Source organism: Talpa occidentalis, unplaced genomic scaffold (genome assembly GCF_014898055.3).
Source record: "Talpa occidentalis isolate TD23 unplaced genomic scaffold, MPIMG_talOcc4v2.1 talOcc4.4, whole genome shotgun sequence".
NCBI classification, from domain to species: domain Eukaryota; kingdom Metazoa; phylum Chordata; class Mammalia; order Eulipotyphla; family Talpidae; genus Talpa; species Talpa occidentalis.
Genome location: NW_023604295.1, coordinates 118098867 through 118119249, shown reverse-complemented (window position 1 = coordinate 118119249; position 20383 = coordinate 118098867). Strand labels below are relative to the sequence as shown.

At 42.8% G+C, this 20383-nt stretch overlaps 1 protein-coding gene across 6 annotated transcripts in view; it reads right to left on the bottom strand.

Annotated features, from left to right (window-relative positions):
- The window catches only part of CHRNB3 (cholinergic receptor nicotinic beta 3 subunit), a 29304-nt gene that overhangs the window by 1652 nt on the left and 7269 nt on the right, over nt 1-20383 (bottom strand). For 3 of the 6 annotated variants that reach the window (XM_037524693.1, XM_054700220.1, XM_037524694.1), the window contains 5 exons: nt 16563-16938; nt 8913-9064; nt 7877-7921; nt 3163-3272; nt 1448-2330 (listed from right to left, as the gene is read on the bottom strand). In XM_037524693.1, coding sequence (XP_037380590.1) covers nt 1448-2330; nt 3163-3272; nt 7877-7921; nt 8913-9064; nt 16563-16617 — 1245 coding nt within the window. In that variant the 5' untranslated portion in view covers nt 16618-16938. Of the gene's footprint in view, nt 1-1447; nt 2331-3162; nt 3273-7876; nt 7922-8912; nt 9065-9374; nt 9380-16562; nt 16939-20383 lie in introns of those variants that run through there. The other 3 variants (XM_054700221.1, XM_054700222.1, XM_037524695.1) reach the window with 3 other exon arrangements.

The following is a 20383-nucleotide window of genomic DNA, read 5'->3' as shown; positions in this document are numbered from 1 at the left end:
GCTCAGGTTGAGTAACTTGCCTCAAGTCATATATAATATAGTAATGTAACAGGGTGGTCCCCAGGAAAGGGGGAGGTTCCAGGTTTCCTGCCCCACCCAAAAGGAGGGTGGAGCTGAGCAGGGAGACAAGAAGCTGCAGAGGAGACTGAGGAAGGAAGCAGGATGGAGCCAGGAGACCTGGAGGAGGCGCATAGAGCCTAGAGACACGTGAAGAAACTGCGCTTGTCTTTTGGTCGTGGACTGGTTGACACAGATGTGGGTGAGAGACCGTGGCGAGGTGACAATGGCGGTTTTTGTCTTGAGTTTGATTTTGTTCTTTTCCTTCCAGACTTGTCTGGTGGTTTCTGATCCTTTTCTGTGGGTCTGCACTGGAAGATGCTTTAGACTTGCGGGAGGCTTTGGGGCCTTGCTCTGGGCCAATCCTGCTTGGGTGGACTTTACCCATGAGGGGATGGATAACTTTGGGTGCTTGAATTAGAAACTAGATTCTTTGCCTTTCCTGTATTGTTTCCTAATTGTATTAAAGTTCCTTCCCATTAAAGTCTCATATGTTTTGTGTTGATGCATGGATGGCAGAACCTATTTATAGCAGGCAGGTTTGCGGGGTCTGGGGTGCCCCTCTCCATGCCCTGTAACAGTATAAGACCTGAGTCCAGGATACTTCAAATCTGAAACCCACATTCTTTTTTTAAAATTTCAATGATAAACAATTATACCATCTTCCCTTAACAAAATATTTATTGTCACTCTGTATTCTATATTAATTAAAAAATTCTAGCCTTTTATTTCCAAATACATGGATAGATATATTCATCACCCCTGGAAAAGTCAGAGATGAATGAATGACCAGAGACTAGAATAAACAATTTAAAATATCTAACTGAATTATCTTAAATAGAATTAAAGACTGATTATAAGGGATAGTGCTTAATCTATAGTTGCTTCACTTTTGTTCACCATGTTTTGTGAACTTCTTCCTAAAACTTGAAATTTCAGAGGAAAGCCCCTATTTTATGTTAGGGCTTGTTTCAAATTTTATGTGTGTGAAGAAGACAGTTAATAAAGTCACATTTCAAAATGACAGCATTTTGTTTCATCTATTTTTTTTTAAAGATCTATTTTATTTATGCATTGAAGAACTGGGGTACAGGCCAGAGAAGCAGGGGGTGAGAGGATTCATCAGAGACAGAGAGGGGAGCAGAACAGGCAGATCTACTGAAATACACTACCAAGGGGAGCAGCAGGTGAGGCAGGAGAGGTCTCCTGTGCCATGTGGGTTGCTCGGGATTGAACTCTTGCTGTAGTGGCTGCCAATTGCTTGATAGTGCTGTCTTTAACCCCTGTGCCACCAGGGAGGCCTGAGCATTTTTGTTTTAACTGGATGTCAAATATTAGACTTTGCACACCTCAGTAGCAATGATATTATTTTGAATATCACTTAACTCACCTGGCTGATGAAATGCTCCTTCTTCACATGCTGTGAAATGTATCTGATGGAATCAGCAGCTTTTTCCAAGAAAGCAACCAGAACCTTTTCTCCGTCACTCATCTGTTTTTGTTTCTTTTTTCCTAGGACTTGATCTTTCGCAACTGGTTTGCTCTCATCTTTTTCTGAGAAAGAGTAGCGATCCACGTGGTCCTTCATGCAAAGTAATTTAGGAAGTTTTTGCAGAAATAGCCTCTTGACCCAGGGGGCCATGGGATGGTAAGTTGAAGAAGATCTGTGGTGAACATTAATGACAAAGACGGTCACAATGATCGACAGGGTGACAAAAATCATAATGAACAAGAGGTACTCTCCAATCAGAGGGATGACCTTGGAAGACGATGGGATTATTTCTTCAATGACTAAAAGAAAAACCGTCAGGGAAACTAAAACAGATGTTGATAAGGAAAGCTTTTCTCCTTCATCGGAAGGTAAATAGAACACCAGAACTGTTAGGAAAGACAGCCCTAGGCAAGGGATGATCAGGAAGAGGGTGTAGAACAGAGGCAAGCGGCGCAGGACAAAAGAGTAAGTGATGAAAGGATACGAATACAATCCATCCCTTCTATTTCCCTTCATTCCTTTTGCATTTAGTATTTCCCATTCTCCATTATCGAAGAAGTCTTTTCTGTCCACATTTTCATTTATCAAAATGAGGTCAACCATGGTGCCATCATAAGTCCAGGATCCAAACTTCATGGAGCAGTTTTGTCGATCAAATGGGAAAAACGTGACGTCCATGGTGCAGGAACTTTTATAACTGGCGGGAGGGGTCCAAACAACGGTTCCATTAGACTTCACGATGACTTTGGTCATGAGGGAGCCTTTGAAACGCCCATCAGCACTGTAGTAAAAGTAGTTTCATTTTAATGATTAGATGAACACTAACTAGGGTTTTTTTGCTTGTTTGTTTTTGTTTTGTTGGGTTTGTTTTTTTTTTTGCTCACCACTGTACTGATGGAGGACAAGAATAGAAAAACTGGAAAGGAGTCCTCTCAAGACTAAAACTTGACTCACACAAGGAGGTGGGGGTCGAGGGGAATAACGACCATTAACCCAGCTGCAGAGGTCATGACCCTCAGGCACCAGTGCCTTATTACGAGGCATGAGACCCAAGCAGGATCAGATGCTACAGGGAGTGGAGCACAGATCTGAGGGTAAAGATAGGAGATTGGGCCCACCCTGGAATCTCTGGTCCCTTCCTGGTTTTGCTTCTTTTCACCAACTCTTTCCTTCAGGGCAGCAACCTCCTGCCTGCCCGTGACATGTACCATGCGGGACTTCTCTTCACTGACCTCCCTCAGCAGAGGATGCCTGCTGCAACCATACAGGCCTCTCTTAGCAAAACCTGTCCGTTTCCCTAATAAACCTGTTCTTTAAATATGACTAATGTCTCCGTCTCATGGAGAAACACACCTGGGGAACTTGCCGCTTGCCACTGAAATGGGAGCTCTGGTGAAACCTTTCCCAGAGTGAACCAAAGGACCCCACACTCTACAAAACCCCAACAGTACTATTTCTCATTTATTACTTTCCTACTGCAGTGTCTAAGAATATGCTAAAAAGGAACACATCTTGTTAGAGTTACACATTCCTCTTCATTATTTTGCCCAAATCAGGCTTTTCTAGTTCTATTCCTAATCTGACCAGTATAGTTTTTCTTCTGAGATACTTACTTTTCAAAGAGAACTATGTCAGGAAGCCAAAGAGATTCTGATGGAACTTTAATTGAATGAATTCCACCATATTCATCTGGATTCCAGCGCAGTTTGTAGTCTGTCCATTCCTGCAGAAAATTGTATACTGTAATTTTATTCTGAAAGTGAATGTAGTAGACCTTGGAATCTTTAAATTTATGTTAAATTACTGTAGGGTAAGGATAAAATGTCAGGCTTTTCTGCCCTCCTGCCATCAGGATAGATGATGGATCCTTGCGGTCCTGAATGCATGCCTGATGGCGGGCACCTGGAGTAGGGTGTGGGCAGATGTAGACAGGATTCACCTGGGCTAAGATTGGGCTTTTAAGGGCGGCGTCATGAGGACGCCAGCAGAAGCCAAGAAGCCAAGAAGGAACAGAAGCCGAGAGAGAAGCAGAGAATGCCGGAGAGCCCAGCTAGAGTGAAGACTTGCTGGGGGCTGGGAGGCCTGCCAGCCTGCCGCATACCTGGTAATCCCAATAAAAAGACCTGCAAAAAGCCACTGAGGACTCTGACTCCTCCTTCATCCGGTCTGCTGGATCAGAAAACCTGCATTGTGTCCCATCCCTGCCTCTACAATTACTAACCCACTGTCTTATTTTAAAAGGAAAATTGTGTATTTTAGATCTTATGATCCTGTCAGTGGACTCAGTGCATGCAATTGGCAGGACAAAGCTTGAGTGAGCTTGATCTCTCATCTTGTTCAAATTCACTCACCCCCGCTGTCTGGGGTTTCCACAATTGCAGTATCTCCTCACAGTGAAGAGATGCAGCAACAAATATCACTGATTCAGTATCCATTTTTTCAGCCTCTTTTCTTTCTTTCAACTCATTTTATTTTAGGAGAGTTGATCCAGTGATGTTTTACTTTCATGGTGATGGGTACATCATCTCTTGAATATCACGTAAGAGTCTTGGACAAGTATCCACCCAGTATGTTAATAGGAAACATCCAGTATCCACTAACCACTCCTGATGACATTTTAACTTCTAACCAATGGAAAAGAAAATCTGTCCAAGAATTTCCCTTTCAGGTTCTAATCTGAATTTATTTTGTGAGTAACCAATTACAGTTTTAAATTACATTCCTAATATTGTTAGCCTTTAGATGCTTACATATTTTCCCTCATAATATAATGAAATAATTTGGCTTGTTTTACAGGGGCTGATGTTCTAGATTAAGAAATCTGACTAGTCATTGATTGGGTTATTTAGTTCAGGAGCCTGGTGTATGACCCAATTACAATAGAAGTAGATTTTCTTTTTTTTTTTTTTTAAAGATTTATTTATTCATGCATATAAGAACCAGGGTACAAGCCAGATGCGAGGGAGGGTGAGAGGATTCACCAGAGACAGAGCAGGGAACAGAACAGGCAGACTGACTGAAATACACTGCTGAGGCGAGCAGCAGGCACAACAGGAGAGGTCTGCCGCGCCATGTGGGATTCTTGCCGGCCAGCAGGAATCTAACTGGCGCTGCAGAGGCTGTGGACAGCTTCACAGCACTGCACTCAACTGCCTGCACCACCAGGGGAGGTCCAATAGAAGTAGATTTTCTTAAAATATTTTGGATCTAGAATCTTAGGAAATCCGACCTGAAAATTAAATTCTTCTGTTCTACTGTCCCTCCTGTAGACAATTAGGTAATAATGTAGGATAATGTTAAATAACACTCCAAAAAGTTAAAGGGTATGCCCATGATAATGCTTTTTGCAGCACAGCAAGGCTAACTTTGTCATTAAAAAATTCAGGAGGTAAAATATTTAAATATGCATGATGTCTGAAAAATGATGGAACTATACACTCCAGAAGAGGCATTGCCTATCTTAGACAATACTTGTGAGGCTAGTCCTTGAAAATAAATTTTTAAAAGATCATATAGGTCTTTAAAAAAAGTTAGAATCTAAAGCACAAAAAAATATGATGACTATTTATGGAAACCACGGATATGAAGACTGATGGTTTAGGGAGCCCTCACTAATAAAATATTTACCATGTTTATTCCAAGACCACACAGCTAGTTGGTAAAGAAAACAGGATAAAAGCTGCTGCTTATGCCCAGGTTGACTGTGTAATCACACCTCCAGGGGGTGCCATTCATATTGTCTACCATGAAAAGGGCACCCCCTGGAAGTTGCAACCTGGTGACCAGTGATGGCGGTCAGGCCAGGATGCATCTAAAGTCATATCCTTCACTCTCCCTCCCCCAAGCTACACCACACTAGAAGAAATAGGGACCTAAAATTGTTTTATCAGGTCATGTTTGGATCCTGGAGGACGTTATAAAGAAATCAACGGTGGGTTCTGGCTGCATTCCTGATCACAAAAGAGAAAGGGACTGGGTAGCACTCTGGGTCAACGCTGCTTCTTTTGGTGTACCCAGAAGGGAAAGGGCACTGAATTAGGGTCAGGTGCCCTGAGTTATGCACCTGATTATCCCTTATGCACTGCACTTCTTTGCAGGGTTGGGAGAGACCACATCCTTACAACTTCAGTGACTTTCTGTAGCCAGACCTGGGGCATTGGAGGTGTTTCCCTGACATGGTCTTCTAGAAGGGCTCAGTAAATTTCCACTGTGATGCTGCCTGAGACCCACACCGGGGATGATGATGACACATGTCAGCATCAGCAGCATTAGGATAAAGACTCAGTTCTAAAAACTCTCTAGTTCTTTAGGAGCTAGGAGATTTTCTGGGCAAGCTTCAGTTCTCTTGAAACCCTAGGGGCATCTGGAGATTAACCTCCTGCCTTTCCCTTCTTAAAGGAATAATACCCTGTGTTGAGGTAGCATGCTCTAGCCACTCTTTCAAAACCTTTACAAAGGCTTGCAGCACTTCTGGGACTGAGAACCATGTGACTGAAGGAAACAGGAGAACAAGGCTATGTCAGGGCCAGAAAGTCAAGTTCATCTATGGCTAAGAAAACCATGGAGAAATATGCCAGGGCTAGGTTTCTTAATTCTGAAAAGTGCAATTACAAATCTATATCAATATAGTCAATTGTCTTTTCTTACATAGATTACCTGTAATATCACTCATCAATGTCAAGCAGTTGTTAGAATCCAGAGCCAAATTTCATTTAAACCAAAATCATGACTTTTTTTACTATAATTAAATATATATATTCTTAGTTTAACACTAAGATCAGAAATTAGGGAAGAACAAGTATTTCTTGAAATTTCCTCAATGAGTGACTTTTGGGACACCTCTGAGATCTTTAGTCAGCTTAAAGCCAGATGTGACATTCTCAATACCAAATTAATGTTGATTAATATTAACATTAAAGTCAGCAACATGATATAGCATATGTCTCATATTCAAAAGATATCAATGAGTTGTTCAGGCTATGAAACGGGATTTGTCATTAAGGATGAGAAAATCTACAAAGAAGGTACTAGGTAACGACAAAGTTTTTGAGTGGCAGAAATCTGATGACACCGCAGTTTCTTTATAAATCATTATTAGAAAGTACTGAACAATGCACCTGCTGATTCTGAACAGATAACTAACTTAATTCAGTATAAACAAATGAAAACTACTAAATGTGTAGGAATGTTAAAATTGAATGAAATATTTAAGGTAGTCCCACAAGGAGTGGGAGATTAGGCAATATCCAGATATTCATTAAAAAACATAATTGTGAACACACAATCACACCAAATTTTCACCTCCTACGAAGGAAGTGCCAATATTTTCTCCTTTCACATAACATGTGAAATTGGGTTTTGAGAGGTGATTATTTCCTGACAACTCTAGAAAAATATCCTTTGAATAGATGCTTGTGTGTTAGGAAACAGGTCATCACAAGCTGAAAGCAAGCATCTCCACAAAAGAGCTGTAAATCATTCAAATGTATTTTAGTTTTATCAGGAAAACATGCATTCATCATTTTGTTTGGGGCTTTACTTTGTTCTGAAATGGATGGTGGGCAGCTTCTGTCATTCCTGATTTCCACTATCTGGGGGGCAAAAGTAGGCATTCTCAGGTGTAGATCCTTCCCAGGAAGGACCATAGGGATGAGGGAGAATCTAACATCACTGATTTCATTATCCAGTGTGGTACCCCAAAGTGGAGGGTGGGGGGAGAAGGGGCGGAGCTACATTCTGCTGCCTTTCCACCAAGTTGGGCCAGGACCAGTGCCCAGGCCTCACACCAGCATTCCCCGCAGCCCCAGCAGTCCCAGGGCCGGCCCTACCAGGAGCGACAACACAAAACCAGGCAGCTTTGAGCTTCCAGGACCTGTGCTTAGACTCTGAAGAGAGAACATTTAAAAACATAAAATCTGGGCCTCCCTGGTGGCGCAAGGGGTTAAGCACACTATGAAGCAGCCGCAGCCTCTGCAGCATGAGTTCGATCCCCATTCGGCCAGAGAGAAACCCACATGGCACAGAAGACCTCTTCTGACTTGGAAGCTGCTCCCCTCAGCAGTGTGCTTCAGTCAGTCTCCCTGTTCTGCTCCCCACTTTGTCTCTGGTGAATCCTCTCACCCCCCTGCATCTCTCACCTGTACCCCAGCTCTTGTATGCATAAATAAATAAATCTTTAAAAAAAACAAAAACAAAAACACATAAAATCTTCCCAAATATGGCCCCAAGGAATCTGATAATGCTCCTTAAAATAATAATTTTCTCTCTAAACAGGAAATAATTAAAATAACTGGGATGGCAGATAACAATCCCCAGATTGACATTTACCTGTTTCAGCCATACATTTGTTGTCATCAGCTGATTCTTTTCATCCTAAGAAATGACAGTGACAAAGATGTGAATTAATTAAATAAAGTTGTATTTGGGGGTTGGATTTCTTGTTTGTTTTGGCTCAGAAAGAGTATAAGGTATTCAAGTGTAAAAGGACATTCAATTATAAACAGTAAATGGCATGGAATCCTAAAATATTATGCTTATTATAATTGAAATGAAAAATAATAAGTAGCAGTTCACTGTGCTGATATTTAAATAAAATTGCATAACCCAGTAGGCATGTTAAGGGCTCAAAGTGGAACAAAATATGAGCTAAATTAGAGATAGACTTTGTAGCATTTTCTAAAAGGAATTGTGGCACACTGAATCAGCTGGGTGGGTGAGTGTGTGGGGCAGAGGATTTGGGCAACATGGGAGGATTATTCTGGGACTTTGGGAACCACTGCAGGATGATTTTGCAGCATTTGGGTTGTTCAGGTTCAAGGATTGATCAGGAAAGCAAACATGGCAGAAGCACAAGTCCAGCAGGAAAATTAGTGGAGAATGCTCAGGCCCAGGTGATTCAGGGAAAGCTATGGGGTGTAAAGGGCATCAGGAGGGTGAGGGGTCACTCTGGTGTTCCCTTTGGGAGCTGTCATGACCTTCCCCTTTTCCTGCAGGGGCCCCACCAGACTTTGGAGCCTGGAAGACACTGGGAGAGCTGTGGTCAGCTGTGGGATCAGCTTTCCTTTCTCTCCAATCCCCCTCCTCAGCCCCCAACCTGCCAGGAACAATGTTCTCCTATAGCCATCCACTTCCCAGCAAAAAAATCCCACATCAGTGGTGTTGCCATCAGAGTTCTTTCCCGTGACACTTTTCATTCCTTTCTCCGGCCATTTCACTGACTTCTTGGGGCAGATTTGTTCCTCCACAGTAAGTTATTTTTAAAATAGAAATGGCAGACCCCAGGACAGAAAACAAAGTAAAATCTCAGGCTCACAAACAGTTTAAGGAATGTATGTTCTTAAGTTTAGTGCCAAGGATTACTTACCACATCTACGAGCTGAGATATTTTCAATCCAAAATATACTTTTATGGTATCATTGGAATTTAATACAGGGCGCACCCATTTCTGATAACCTTGGAATAAATGTCTGAGGAGGGCATCTTCATTTTCTGCTATTGAACTTAATCCTGCCGCAACTGGAAAAATCAAGAGGGTACCTGAATTAATGGGACAGGCATAATGGCTCCTTTGGCATCCTAGCACCCAGACCTTCATATAATTCTGAATAATCCACTTTAGCAAAGGAAGCTTTGAGTACACAGGGATTTACTTTAACCATATTCCGTGCCCACCCTCAGCTCTATCCAGAAAACACACAAGTCAAAGTAGAATCCATATTTACCCAGATTTTTATCCTCTCTGGGTATTTTTCCATCACGAGGTCAACACCTTAACTCCCAAAAGATCATCTACAGATATCCCCTGACCCTCAATCACATGACTCACGTGAGCAGTCCCCTCCTTACAGACACTGTCTCTGCCCACATGTTGTATCCACCACTGCTCCCTGTCAGGCTCCTCCATGCCCCTTAGCAGAGTTTGTTGTGTATTTGTTGCTGCCTGTCCTCCTCTTGAGCGCCATGATGGCAGGAATGGTGTCTCTTTCATTTGATGATGTTAACCAGAATCTGGAAGGGGGTATCCCTGGTGGTACAAGGAAGATATCTTCCTTCACTGCACTATGAAGATATCTGCATCCTCTGCTGCACTAGTTCGATCCCCGGCCGGCCAGGGAGCAACCCACATGGTGCAGCAGACCTCTCCTGTCTCGCCATCTGCTCCCCTCAGCAGTGTGTTTCAGTCCGGCTGTTCTGTTCCCCACTCTGTCTCTGGTGAATCCTCTCACCCCCCATACCTCTGGCCTGTACCCCAGCTCTTGCATGCATAAATAAATAAATTGTAAAAAAAAAAAAAAGATGAATCTGGAAGAGTGCCTAGGCTATAGCAGGTGTATATTTTATAACTACCCAATGAGTGAACCAGTGGAGGGAAGATGTCATGACCATTTAACACGTAGTCAATATCCACTGGACACCCGCCATCTGTCTCCTCCCCAAGGCCCTGGTATGATGACCTTCCCTGCTCAACAGCTAGACTCTTATACTCTCCACCTCTACCTGGTGAGAGCCTAAGAAACACTAATTCCCAACTTTAACCCTCAGGCTGAAGAGATGGTTTGGAATGCAAGCTAGGGATAAGTTCTATTTCTTTTTAATATTGTGCTATGACATTTAAAACAAGGCTTTTAAAATAACCATTCTCTTTTATAATCAGCTCAGAGGTAGGATTCTCTGGGAGGTGGGCTACACACTCTGGTATCCCCACCCTTCTCTCTTCTGCTCTAGAAAGCATATTAACGTGCAAATGTGTGCAAGAGAGAGGTGTGATCCTGCACTGGCACTCATTTATTTAAAAAGCTAGCTGTTCTCCAAACTTGGATACTTTAACTCTCCTTAGCAGGCAGAGCTGCATTAGAACAGTCAGCTGGACGACTGCCAGGGCTGCACTCTGTAAGGGGGCCCTTAAAACTTACTGGAAATGTAGGGGGCAGGAGGGAATTGAAATTCCCAGAATCCTGCTGAGGAAATATGTGTTTGCTTCCTTCAAGAATTTCCCTAACCCACGCCCAGGCTCCACTTCCTTCAAAGCCCATCTGATTACTTCCCACCATCTCCACTGGTGCCACCCAGGTCAGACTCAGGACTTCTCTCTTGGATTCATGGGCTGCTTCCTAATTGCTTCCACTCTTGCCCCTTTTACCATCCAGTGCATTTTCTGTTCAAAGCTTGAGCCTTTTCTTAACAGAAGAGGATTCTGTGTGTTCCCTGTTCAAATCCTCCAAATGGTTTCCATCAAATTTAGAAAAAACATCTCAAGCCATTTTAGTGGTTTCCCAAGACTTAAATGGTGTCCTCCTCCTTCCTGCCTGGTGGAATTGCACCTCTGGAGGGACCTTCTTAAACTATGACCTTGATGTCCTCCAACATTTGCATTCCCTCAAACCATTCCCTCTGTGAATGGGCCCGAAGGGAAAAGAGTAGATTTGCTCTTCAGCTACCTGTGTATGTATGTTTTTTTTTTTTTTTTAAGATTTATTTATTTATGCATACAAGAGCTGGGGAACAGGCCAGAGATGCGGGGGGTGAGAGGATCCACGAGAGACAGAGTGGGGAACAGAACAGGCAGACTGACGAAATACACTGCTCAGGGGAGCAGCGGGTGAGACAGGAGAGGTCTGCCTCTCCATGTGGGTTACTCCCTGGCCAGCCGGGGATCGAATTCATGCTGCAGAGGCTGCGGATTGCTTCATAGTGCGGTGCTTAACCCCTTGCACCACCAGGGAGGCCCCCTGTGTATGTTTTGAAATATATCACCAATGTTAGAGGTGATCCACTGCCTGAATCAAGGAAGAAAAATCACAAATCTGCACAGGCTGTTCGGGGTGTAATGTCTGTGCCCCTACAAACTCATATGTTGAAGTCCTAATTCCTACTCTGTCAGTATTTGGAGATAGAACCTACCCATAAGGAGGTAATCAAGGTTAAATGAGGTCTTGACAGGATTTGTGTTCATGTAAGATGAGGAAAAGAGACACACCTACTCTCTTTCTGTTCACATAGCTCTGAAGAAAAGTCACGTGAGGATACAGCAAGAAGGCGGCCATTAATAAGCCAGAAGGGAGTCCTCACCAAAACCAAATTTGCCAGCACCTAAAATCTGAATTTCTAGCGTCCAGAAATGGGAGCAGACAAATTTGTGTGGTCAAACCACTCATCTGTGACTATGCGATGGCGACCCAAGCTGACTGGTTCAAATCAGTGCTGACCTAAACAGAATCTCCCTTTCCCCCTCCCCACCAAAAAAAAAAAAAAAAAAAAAAAAGAAAAGAAAAAGAAAGTTCAAAGGATTAGTACTTTCTGATTAATATCTTCAAATTTCCGAGTCTTCCCAAAATAGAAGCTGAAGTCAGGGATGTTGTTGGAGCAGAGGTGGGGGACAGGCTGGAAATGTGATTTGCCCTTCCCTGTGAAATAGAATGTTATGAGGAAGGGCAAGTGCCTCCACCATTGTGTCTTTAAGGACAAGTCTTCAATAAATATTTGATGATGTTTGGTGAAAGAACAAATTAATGAATAAGTGCCTAACAGGCCATCATTGTGCTTTCTGAGCTTAGGGGAGGCCTGGGCTCTCTGATCTCCAGGACATCAACTCACTTCTATGCTCAGGATATCCAGAAGAGGTCTCTTGTCCTGGAAAATGGATTCCTGAAAAGTTGTGTATAAATCAATCTTCTGCAAACGGACTAAAATTAATTATGCAAGACTAAATTTCTAAGATAGATTTCAGCATCAGCAGTTCACTGGAAAGCCATCACTGCTCTGGAGGATGATTGACCCGTTGCTGTCAGGGCTCATATTTCTGAAAGTCAGCTTCTGAAGAGGGGGTGCAGAACATTTGTATTCCTACATCATTTCAGCATTAATTATAAAGGAAGGAAAGGTGACACGAAAAGGAGCAAAGTCAGTAGAGCTGGAAAGGACCTCCAAAGTCACCTAAACCCCTCATTTTACAGGTGAAGATTCTGTGGTACTGCTTTGCTCAGGGACACCCGGCAGCTAAATCTCTGACCTTTCTATCAGCCCATGAGATTCTTCAAGAATAAAGGGGTCAAAAAGCTGTTCCTTCCACTATGGTCCTATTGCCACATAAAACTGTTCCAATAATTCACTTTTTTTTTTTTTTTTAAAGATTTGCAGAGAGCGGGGAGCAGAACAGACAGATCTACTGAAATACACTGCTGAGGGAAGCAGCAGGCGAGGCAGAAGAGGTCTGCTGAGCCATGTGGATCAGCTCCCTGGCCAGCTGGGGATCCAACTCGTGCTGCAGTGGCTGGCGATAGCTGGGTAGCACTGTGTTTTTAATCCCTGTGCCACTAGGGAGGTCCCCAATAATTCACTTCTATGTACATGTATTTATTGTTAGGGCTACTATTGCTGTGTTGAGGTTAACATTACATTTTCTACAATACTTGACAGTATTTTAAAGCAACCAGTTGCTCAGAAGAGTGATATTCTAAAACCAGGTCATATGTAATATTTGTTTGGTCACAGGGAGACTCTCAACACTGGTGACAAAGTTGGTCTTCTGGGATCCCACCAAATATTCTACTATGGCAGTTGGCACCTGGCAAGACTGCTTTGCCTGGTGCTTCTTTGATGGACACCAGTGTGTGGTCACTCTTCTTGGATGTGGGCACTCAAAACTTTACAGCGAGAGAGCTATGAGTCTCCCCACATTTCCTTGCTTAGTCTTGCTCTGCAGCAACCCCTCGACAGTCTATGCAGTATCTTCAGAGCTGTTACAGCTTTTCATCATCTCTTTTGAGAAAAAGGAATTTTATTCCTGCCTGAAACCCCAGTCCTCTGCTTCTCCTCACCCTTTTCCAACTTAGTCTTTGTCTCCTTTTTCCTTGTCAAAATATTTCCCTTGGGATTAGACAAGCTACTCCACAGACCAAAGGCAAAGGGAGGAAGAACCAAAGAGAGTACATCCGGGTGACTGGGACAAACAGACAGAGGTGGAGACAGCTCTGCCTGATTCCAGTTATTTCACCCCCTGGAACTCAGGCTGGAAAGAGCTCCGGGAGAGCATGCTGCTCTTGGCTCGGATTCTGGGTCTTTTGCCAAACTCATCACTTGTTAAAACCAGAATCCAACAATATTTATATGACACTGAGAGGCACTGGACTCAGATACAGAGACATGAATAATGTCCCTGATTCCAACTTGTGTGATCTTAAGAAAGGTATTTCACCTCTCCCATAAAAACAAGGAGTGAATGATTGCTAAAACCCCTCTTAACTCATATATCTTGTGCCTCTAGGATCTTCATGTCCATGAAATAGTCACAAAATGTGTCCTACTAATGCCAAGTATTTGTTCTTCCAAACATTCCAAGGAGAGTCAACGTTTCAGATGTGCCCTTGATTGGGGCCAGCCCTTCACTCCATTTATTGCAATAGAGAAAGCCCCCAAGTAAAGCCCTAACAAAGGATCGCACACTCTCACAACCATAAGTAGAAGGATGAGGCACTTGTACCAGCTTAGCTAAGAAATTTTCTCTGGAAACCAAGACCTGACCTTCTGGCCTCTGCATTCTTTTTGATCATGTTCCTTTTCTTTTCTTCAGACTGCAGACCCTCTTCTCTCTCCTCCTTGACTTGCAGCAAGATTTTGACAACTCATTCACACTAAGGTAAATCATTGATAAGACTAAATAGATGAAATGTTCCATGATTGTCTGTGACATTATTGAAGACAACACCTTGTTTATCTTCAGCCAAGAGAGGAAATAATTTCAAATCTCAGCAAGACTGGTTGGGAGAGGCACATTTTTGTTTTGACACCTTTTGATATATTTTGACTACGCATCTCATTACCACCACCTTGTCCCCCCCAAAAATCATACCAGAATATGGTAACTTCTATCAACACATTTCACCTCAGGGTGAAATCAAATAATAAATATTTAGTGGATGCTTGCTAGCATGAGAGTTTATTAGGATTTGATTAGATTTTGTTTTTTCTCCCATATCCCCACATGCAACATCCATCCTGGGATAGAGTAGAGCCTCAATAAATGTTTACAAATGAACAATCACACAACATCATGTGGTAAGTCCCTGTTTTTCCAGAGAAAAGCATGAATCAGGAACACAGAAATGTCACGTGGCCAGACACTATGATCCTTTTCACCAAAGCCAGAAATACAAAAACAGGGGTCACTCTTTGTCATTTCAAAAAGGTAGTTGTGTGTGACAATATAAACTATTTTCTTTAAATAAGTAATAAAGTTAAAGAACAAAGGGAAGGTGGTACAGATCTAAAAAAAAAAAAAAAGACAATAATGAATCTGAAGTATTCACAAAGGTAAGTTGCCACAGGTTATCACATAGATTTATTACAGAATTTGTATCAGCTCAGGGTACTTCCCCAAATTTTTGCCACCTATACAAGGTAACGAATAGCAGGGTCTCCTCCAATTCCCATTTCTTATGTTATCCTTGCCAAACATGGAGGAGAAAGCACAGCTGGAACAAGAGTATTTATACTAACTACCATTGCCAATCGGTGAGATGATTTCCCTGGGGGGAGTGGTAAGATTCAATTCTTTTATGGTAAATGGAATATTCTAGTAAACTAGGGCAGAAAAATATTAGACACATATGTAAATTGTATGCTAACACACAAGGGAGTGGATTGTAATTTTTATGATCGACAAATTGCATTTAAGACTTTCTAGAGGCCGGGGCCTCCCCGGTGGCGCAGCGGTTGAGCGCTGGGTTGCGAAGCTGCCCGCAGCCTCTGCAGCGCCGGTTCGATCCCCGGCTGCTCCCCGGCCACCTGAGGAGGGTCCCACATGGCCCGCAGACCTCTCCTGCCGCCCGCTGCTCCCCTCAGCAGTGTACTTCGGTCCTTCTGCCTGCTCTGCTCCCTGCTCTGGCTCTGGTGAATTCTCTCACCCTCCCGCGCTTCTGACTGTACCCAGTGCTTGCATAAATAAATAAATAAATAAATAAATAAATAAATAAATCTTTAAAAAAAAAAAAAAGACTTTCTAGAGGCCAAAGTGGATTGGATGCTTCCTTCACTTGAAGAAGACAGTTTTGATCCCCTGTATGAGGAAAGACTAAGATTCTGAGGGCATGATAAAGTTCAGGGTTTTGTGTGCCTCATGGCCCCATGACTTTAAAATCTCAGTTTTATTTCTAGACTTGGAATAAAGTCTAGAAATAGACTTTATTCAGCACCTCAGGCTCTCCATCTGAAAACTGCAATAATCAAACGTGGCAAAAATACTAATGACAAATAAATACTAATGGAATTGCTAATGGAATAAATTGCTCAGTATCTGACTTCTAGTTCTAGGTGATTCCTGTTGCAATGTTCTGAAATGGCTGCAAAGTTAGAAAATTAGTGGATGACAATGACTTTTCTCCTAAACTTTTTATTTTTCCCTTTTTCTTTCTCTTGTGTTCTCGCTTCTCTTCCTCATCTTCTGTTTGACCTGTTTCTTTAAGAATTCCTTTATTCTCAGTTGCATGGTCATAGAAAACTCATATATGTTCATAGATATGTGACATATACCTTTTTTTAGTTGTCATATGTGAACATGTTCAAACTACCTATATCCACAAGTTTACTAAAGTAGTTAGTTTTATAGGATATATTGGACAAAATGAATTAATCTATAGACAAATAAATTGATTATAAGTAGATATGATATAAAAGTGTCATGCAGTACATTTCTGTGCCAAATATTTTGACAATTCCTAGTTAACATTCAGTGTATTTTGTAACATTTCCCCCCTGATATCTTTCTATCAAGCTCAGATTGATTAAAAAGGAATAGGACAATAAATAGCAAAATCGTAAACACTGTAGAATTCATAAATATAATTTCTTCAGCAATATGCAGATTTCACAGGTTTGTTCAGCAGAGTCACATTTTAGAGGTTATCCTAAAGACACCTATATATTTTGTAATTCTATCATTATCAACACATAGTTTTGCCTTCTTTCCTTAAATAATTTTACAAGTATAAAATCTTAGCATAGTTTAATTTCAGCTTACCTGAGGGAGTGACACCAAGGACGATGAATACCAGGGTAAAACCTGCCAGGGTCATGATGTCAGTTTTAGGTGGATAATTTCTTGAAAAGAAAATGCAGGGTTTCAAAGTCTACAGTGGAAGAGAAGGGGCAAGTGGACACCTGAAGTGGGATAAAATCATCTGAGCCTGTCTCCATCCAGGGTGATGTTGCTTCAAGTACATACACTTCATTGATTTCCAGTCAGCTGTCAGATCATGTAAGTCTAACAAATATCACTGGGTCCTAACTCCTGACCGATTAATTTACTCTCTTGCAAGGAGATGCAGGGCGACAGAGAAAGGATAAAGTAAGATTGCTTCTGAATATTCTGTGCTATTTTTCTCATGGTTGAAGATCTGTGCAAAGGAAAAAACTGCATTTTACAAAATGCATCATAGAAAGTTTCTCATACACATTATTCCTCTATTATTTTTTTCATTTTGGACTCGGAGCCTAAGAATAATGAATGTGTCTTTTGGCTCCCTGGTCTAGTGGTTCTGATTTAGTTCCAGAGCATCCTCTGCAGTCCCTGGAGCCCACAGACCTCTTCCTCAAATAGGAAGTTGGGGGAGTTTAGTCTTCTTTTGTTTCCTTAACGGGACTTGGAGATTGAAAATGTCACCCTTTCTTTGATCCAGTGTCTCAGAGTTAATGGGATTGCATCTAGCTCAGTGCTGTCCAGCCCAGGCACCCTCATAAAGCACGTCTAACGAGTGGATAAGTGAACAATAGGGCCACAAAAGCACAGCGCTGGGTGGGGGCAGTTACTTAGAAGGAGATGGGGTGCTGCAGCAATGGAATAAGCTCTCCAATTTTTACATTTCTTCGTGAGATCTCATTAAACACCCCTGGGTGCCACTAGCAAATTTCAAACACCACACCCTCGGTATGTACTTAAAGATAAATGAGAAAAGCCCAGGCCTGAGAGGCAAGACTCCTCCTTCCTCATGCCCACCTCTTAGCGCTCTGGCTCCCCTCACCCAAGTGACTGTTTAATGCCTCTCTCCTTTGCTAGCGAGTTCCTGAGAGTGGCTCTGTATTCTTTCATCCCGATTTTTCCACTGTATCATCTGAGTCTAACATATCAAGACCTTAAGAATGTTGCTTAACAAAAATAAATAATTGGGGCCACATCAAACTGAAAAGTTTTTGTATATGTAAAGAAACCATCAAAAAACAAAAAGGCAGCCCATTTACTGAGGAAGATATTTACACATCATACTTCTGACAACGGCTTAATATCCAAAATATATAAAGAACTCATCATATACCTCAACAATGATCAAAATGTGGGCAGATTTGAATAGGCACTTCACCAAAGAAGACAGGGATGACAAAAGGCATGTGAAAATATGTTCAGCTTCAGCTATGATTAGGGAAATGCAAATCAAAATCACATGAAAAATCTCCCACACCTGTGAGAATGGCTTATATCAAAACCACTGGCAACATATTTTGATGAGGATGCAAAGGAAAAAGCGCTCTCCTGTTCTGTTGGTGGGAATGTAAATTGGTACAGCCTCTATGGAAGACATGGAGGTTCCGTATAAAACTAAAAATATAAATACCACAGCAATGCCACTCCTAGGTGTTTATTCTACAAACATAAAAACACTATATTCTATAAATATAAAAACACCAATTCAAAAAGATGTTTGGGGCCTCCCTGTTGGCGCAGCGGTTGAGCCCTGGGTTGCGAAGCTGCCTGTAGCCTCTGCAGCGCCGGTTCGATCCCCGGCTGCTCCCCGGCCACCGGAGGAGGGTCCCACATGGCGCACAGACCTCTCCTGCCGCCCGCTGCTCCCCTCAGCAGTGTACTTCGGTCCTTCTGCCTGTTCTGCTCCCTGCTCTGGCTCTGGTGAATTCTCTCACCCTCCTGCACTTCTGACTGTACCCAGTGCTTGTATAAATAAATAAATCTTAAAAAATATTTGCACCCCTACATTCACAGCAAAACTATTTATAATATCCAAGACATGGAAACAACCTAAATGCCCAAAGTTCAAAACATGTCACCAAGCTGAATCTACCATGAGGTCAAGATGGCAGGTGCCAAAGTCTCAAGAGAGTCACTTGCCAAAATGCTGAAGCTGGAAAAAGAACCACTGGCAAGAGCCAGCTGAATGGCTGGCATGGACCTGAGCAGGAGACTGTCCCCCAGGAGCAACTTTCCCTAAGTGGGTGCATAATGAGAGGCCCCTCCACTGAAAGCCTGCAAGCTCTGCCCTTGAAAGGCTACCCCTATGCCCCAGTCCTGCTCCACCTCTTGGTTCCTGAGGCCGGCATTTAAGAAGTCAAGGGGTGGAGCTGAGAGACTCAGACTTGCTTTCAATTTTCCCCATCAGTATTCATTTGGGAAGTCCCAGGGTGGAGTGGTGAGACTCTGGCTCTCCTACAAAATGATAGTGGAGAAGCACACACCCTGCCTTCTGAAGGTTAAAAGTACAGGTGACCAGCTGGACTCCCGACTGCTACCCTGTAGAACTGAGCCCATCACCTGTGGGATGTGACACTAAGTCTGGGTGGACAGAATCAGAATTGGGTTGAATTTTAGGATTCCCAGCTGGTGTTCAAGAATTGCTTAGTGGCCTGGAGGAGAAACCCATACACTTTGGAATCGGGTTCAGAACCATTGATGACTGAGGAGGGAGCGATTTGATGAACCTTCAAAAGTTGGGGGCTGTGCTCTCCCCACCATCTTCTAAGAGCACGCCATACCTCCCCCACTCCACCTCTGCGCGACTGACCAAAGGCAGACAGCTAGGGGAAGCTGGAAGAAAGTCTTGCGTTTCTCAGTGCTGCCCTCTGATTGGAGGTTTCCACTGATGAGAAAATACATTATTGAGCAAATGAATATAATAAAGATTCCAGCAGAACTTCCAGCCCAGGTGCAATGAACATTCCAATGCAGGCATAATCAACAAGTTTGCTCACTTACAGCTCCTTCCCTTTCAAGATTCATGGCCAGGGCCTCAGCACTCTTATCTACAAGGTCGGGCAGCTGGCCAAGCTGGTCTGTCTCTCCAAGGCCATCCCTGAATGCCTGCATCTTTCCCCCTTGCCTTGCCCCCCTTGTCTGGGGACTTTGCCTGCTGAAAAACAATGTTATCAATGTAACAGATATGCACACAGTTGTGTATAAAAGGAACCCTTGGTCTTTAAACGGGTGCTCAGACCTTACCGGGCTACCCAGGTCTGGGACCTCATGCAGGAGTAATAAATCTTCTCCTGACCTCACCATTCCTGAAGTACCGCTTGTTCTTTCTCTGCCTGGGTGAAAGGTTAGCATTTATTTCTACACCACCATGAACCCTCCTTGGGTTTGATTAGTTTGCTAGAGCAGATGACAGAACTCAGAGAAACATTTTACTTTCTGGATTATTAAGCAATCCAGTTTATTATACATGGATCTAATTCGGGATCCGCCAGATGGAAGAGAAGCACAGGGCAAAATTTGGGGAAACTGAGGGAGCGTCCGTTCCCTCTGCAAGCTATCAATCTCCTGAAACTGCCTCGAGATCTCTGACCCAGAAGCTCCCCAAACCTTGGCCTTTTTAATTTTTATGGCGACTTCATTACAAAGGCTTGAATCTGGGCCCCTCTCCCAGCCCTTGGGGTTTAGGGAGGCACTGAAAGTTCCAAGCCCTTAATCTCTGGGTTGGGCTCCCTGGCACTCAGCAAACATCCCGGAAGTGCTTTCCAACAGCTACCATCAACATAGTAAGAGGCACCTTTGTTACGCTCACCACAGGAAACTCCGATTTTGGAGCTTTGTTAGAAAAGGACAAAGACCAAATACAT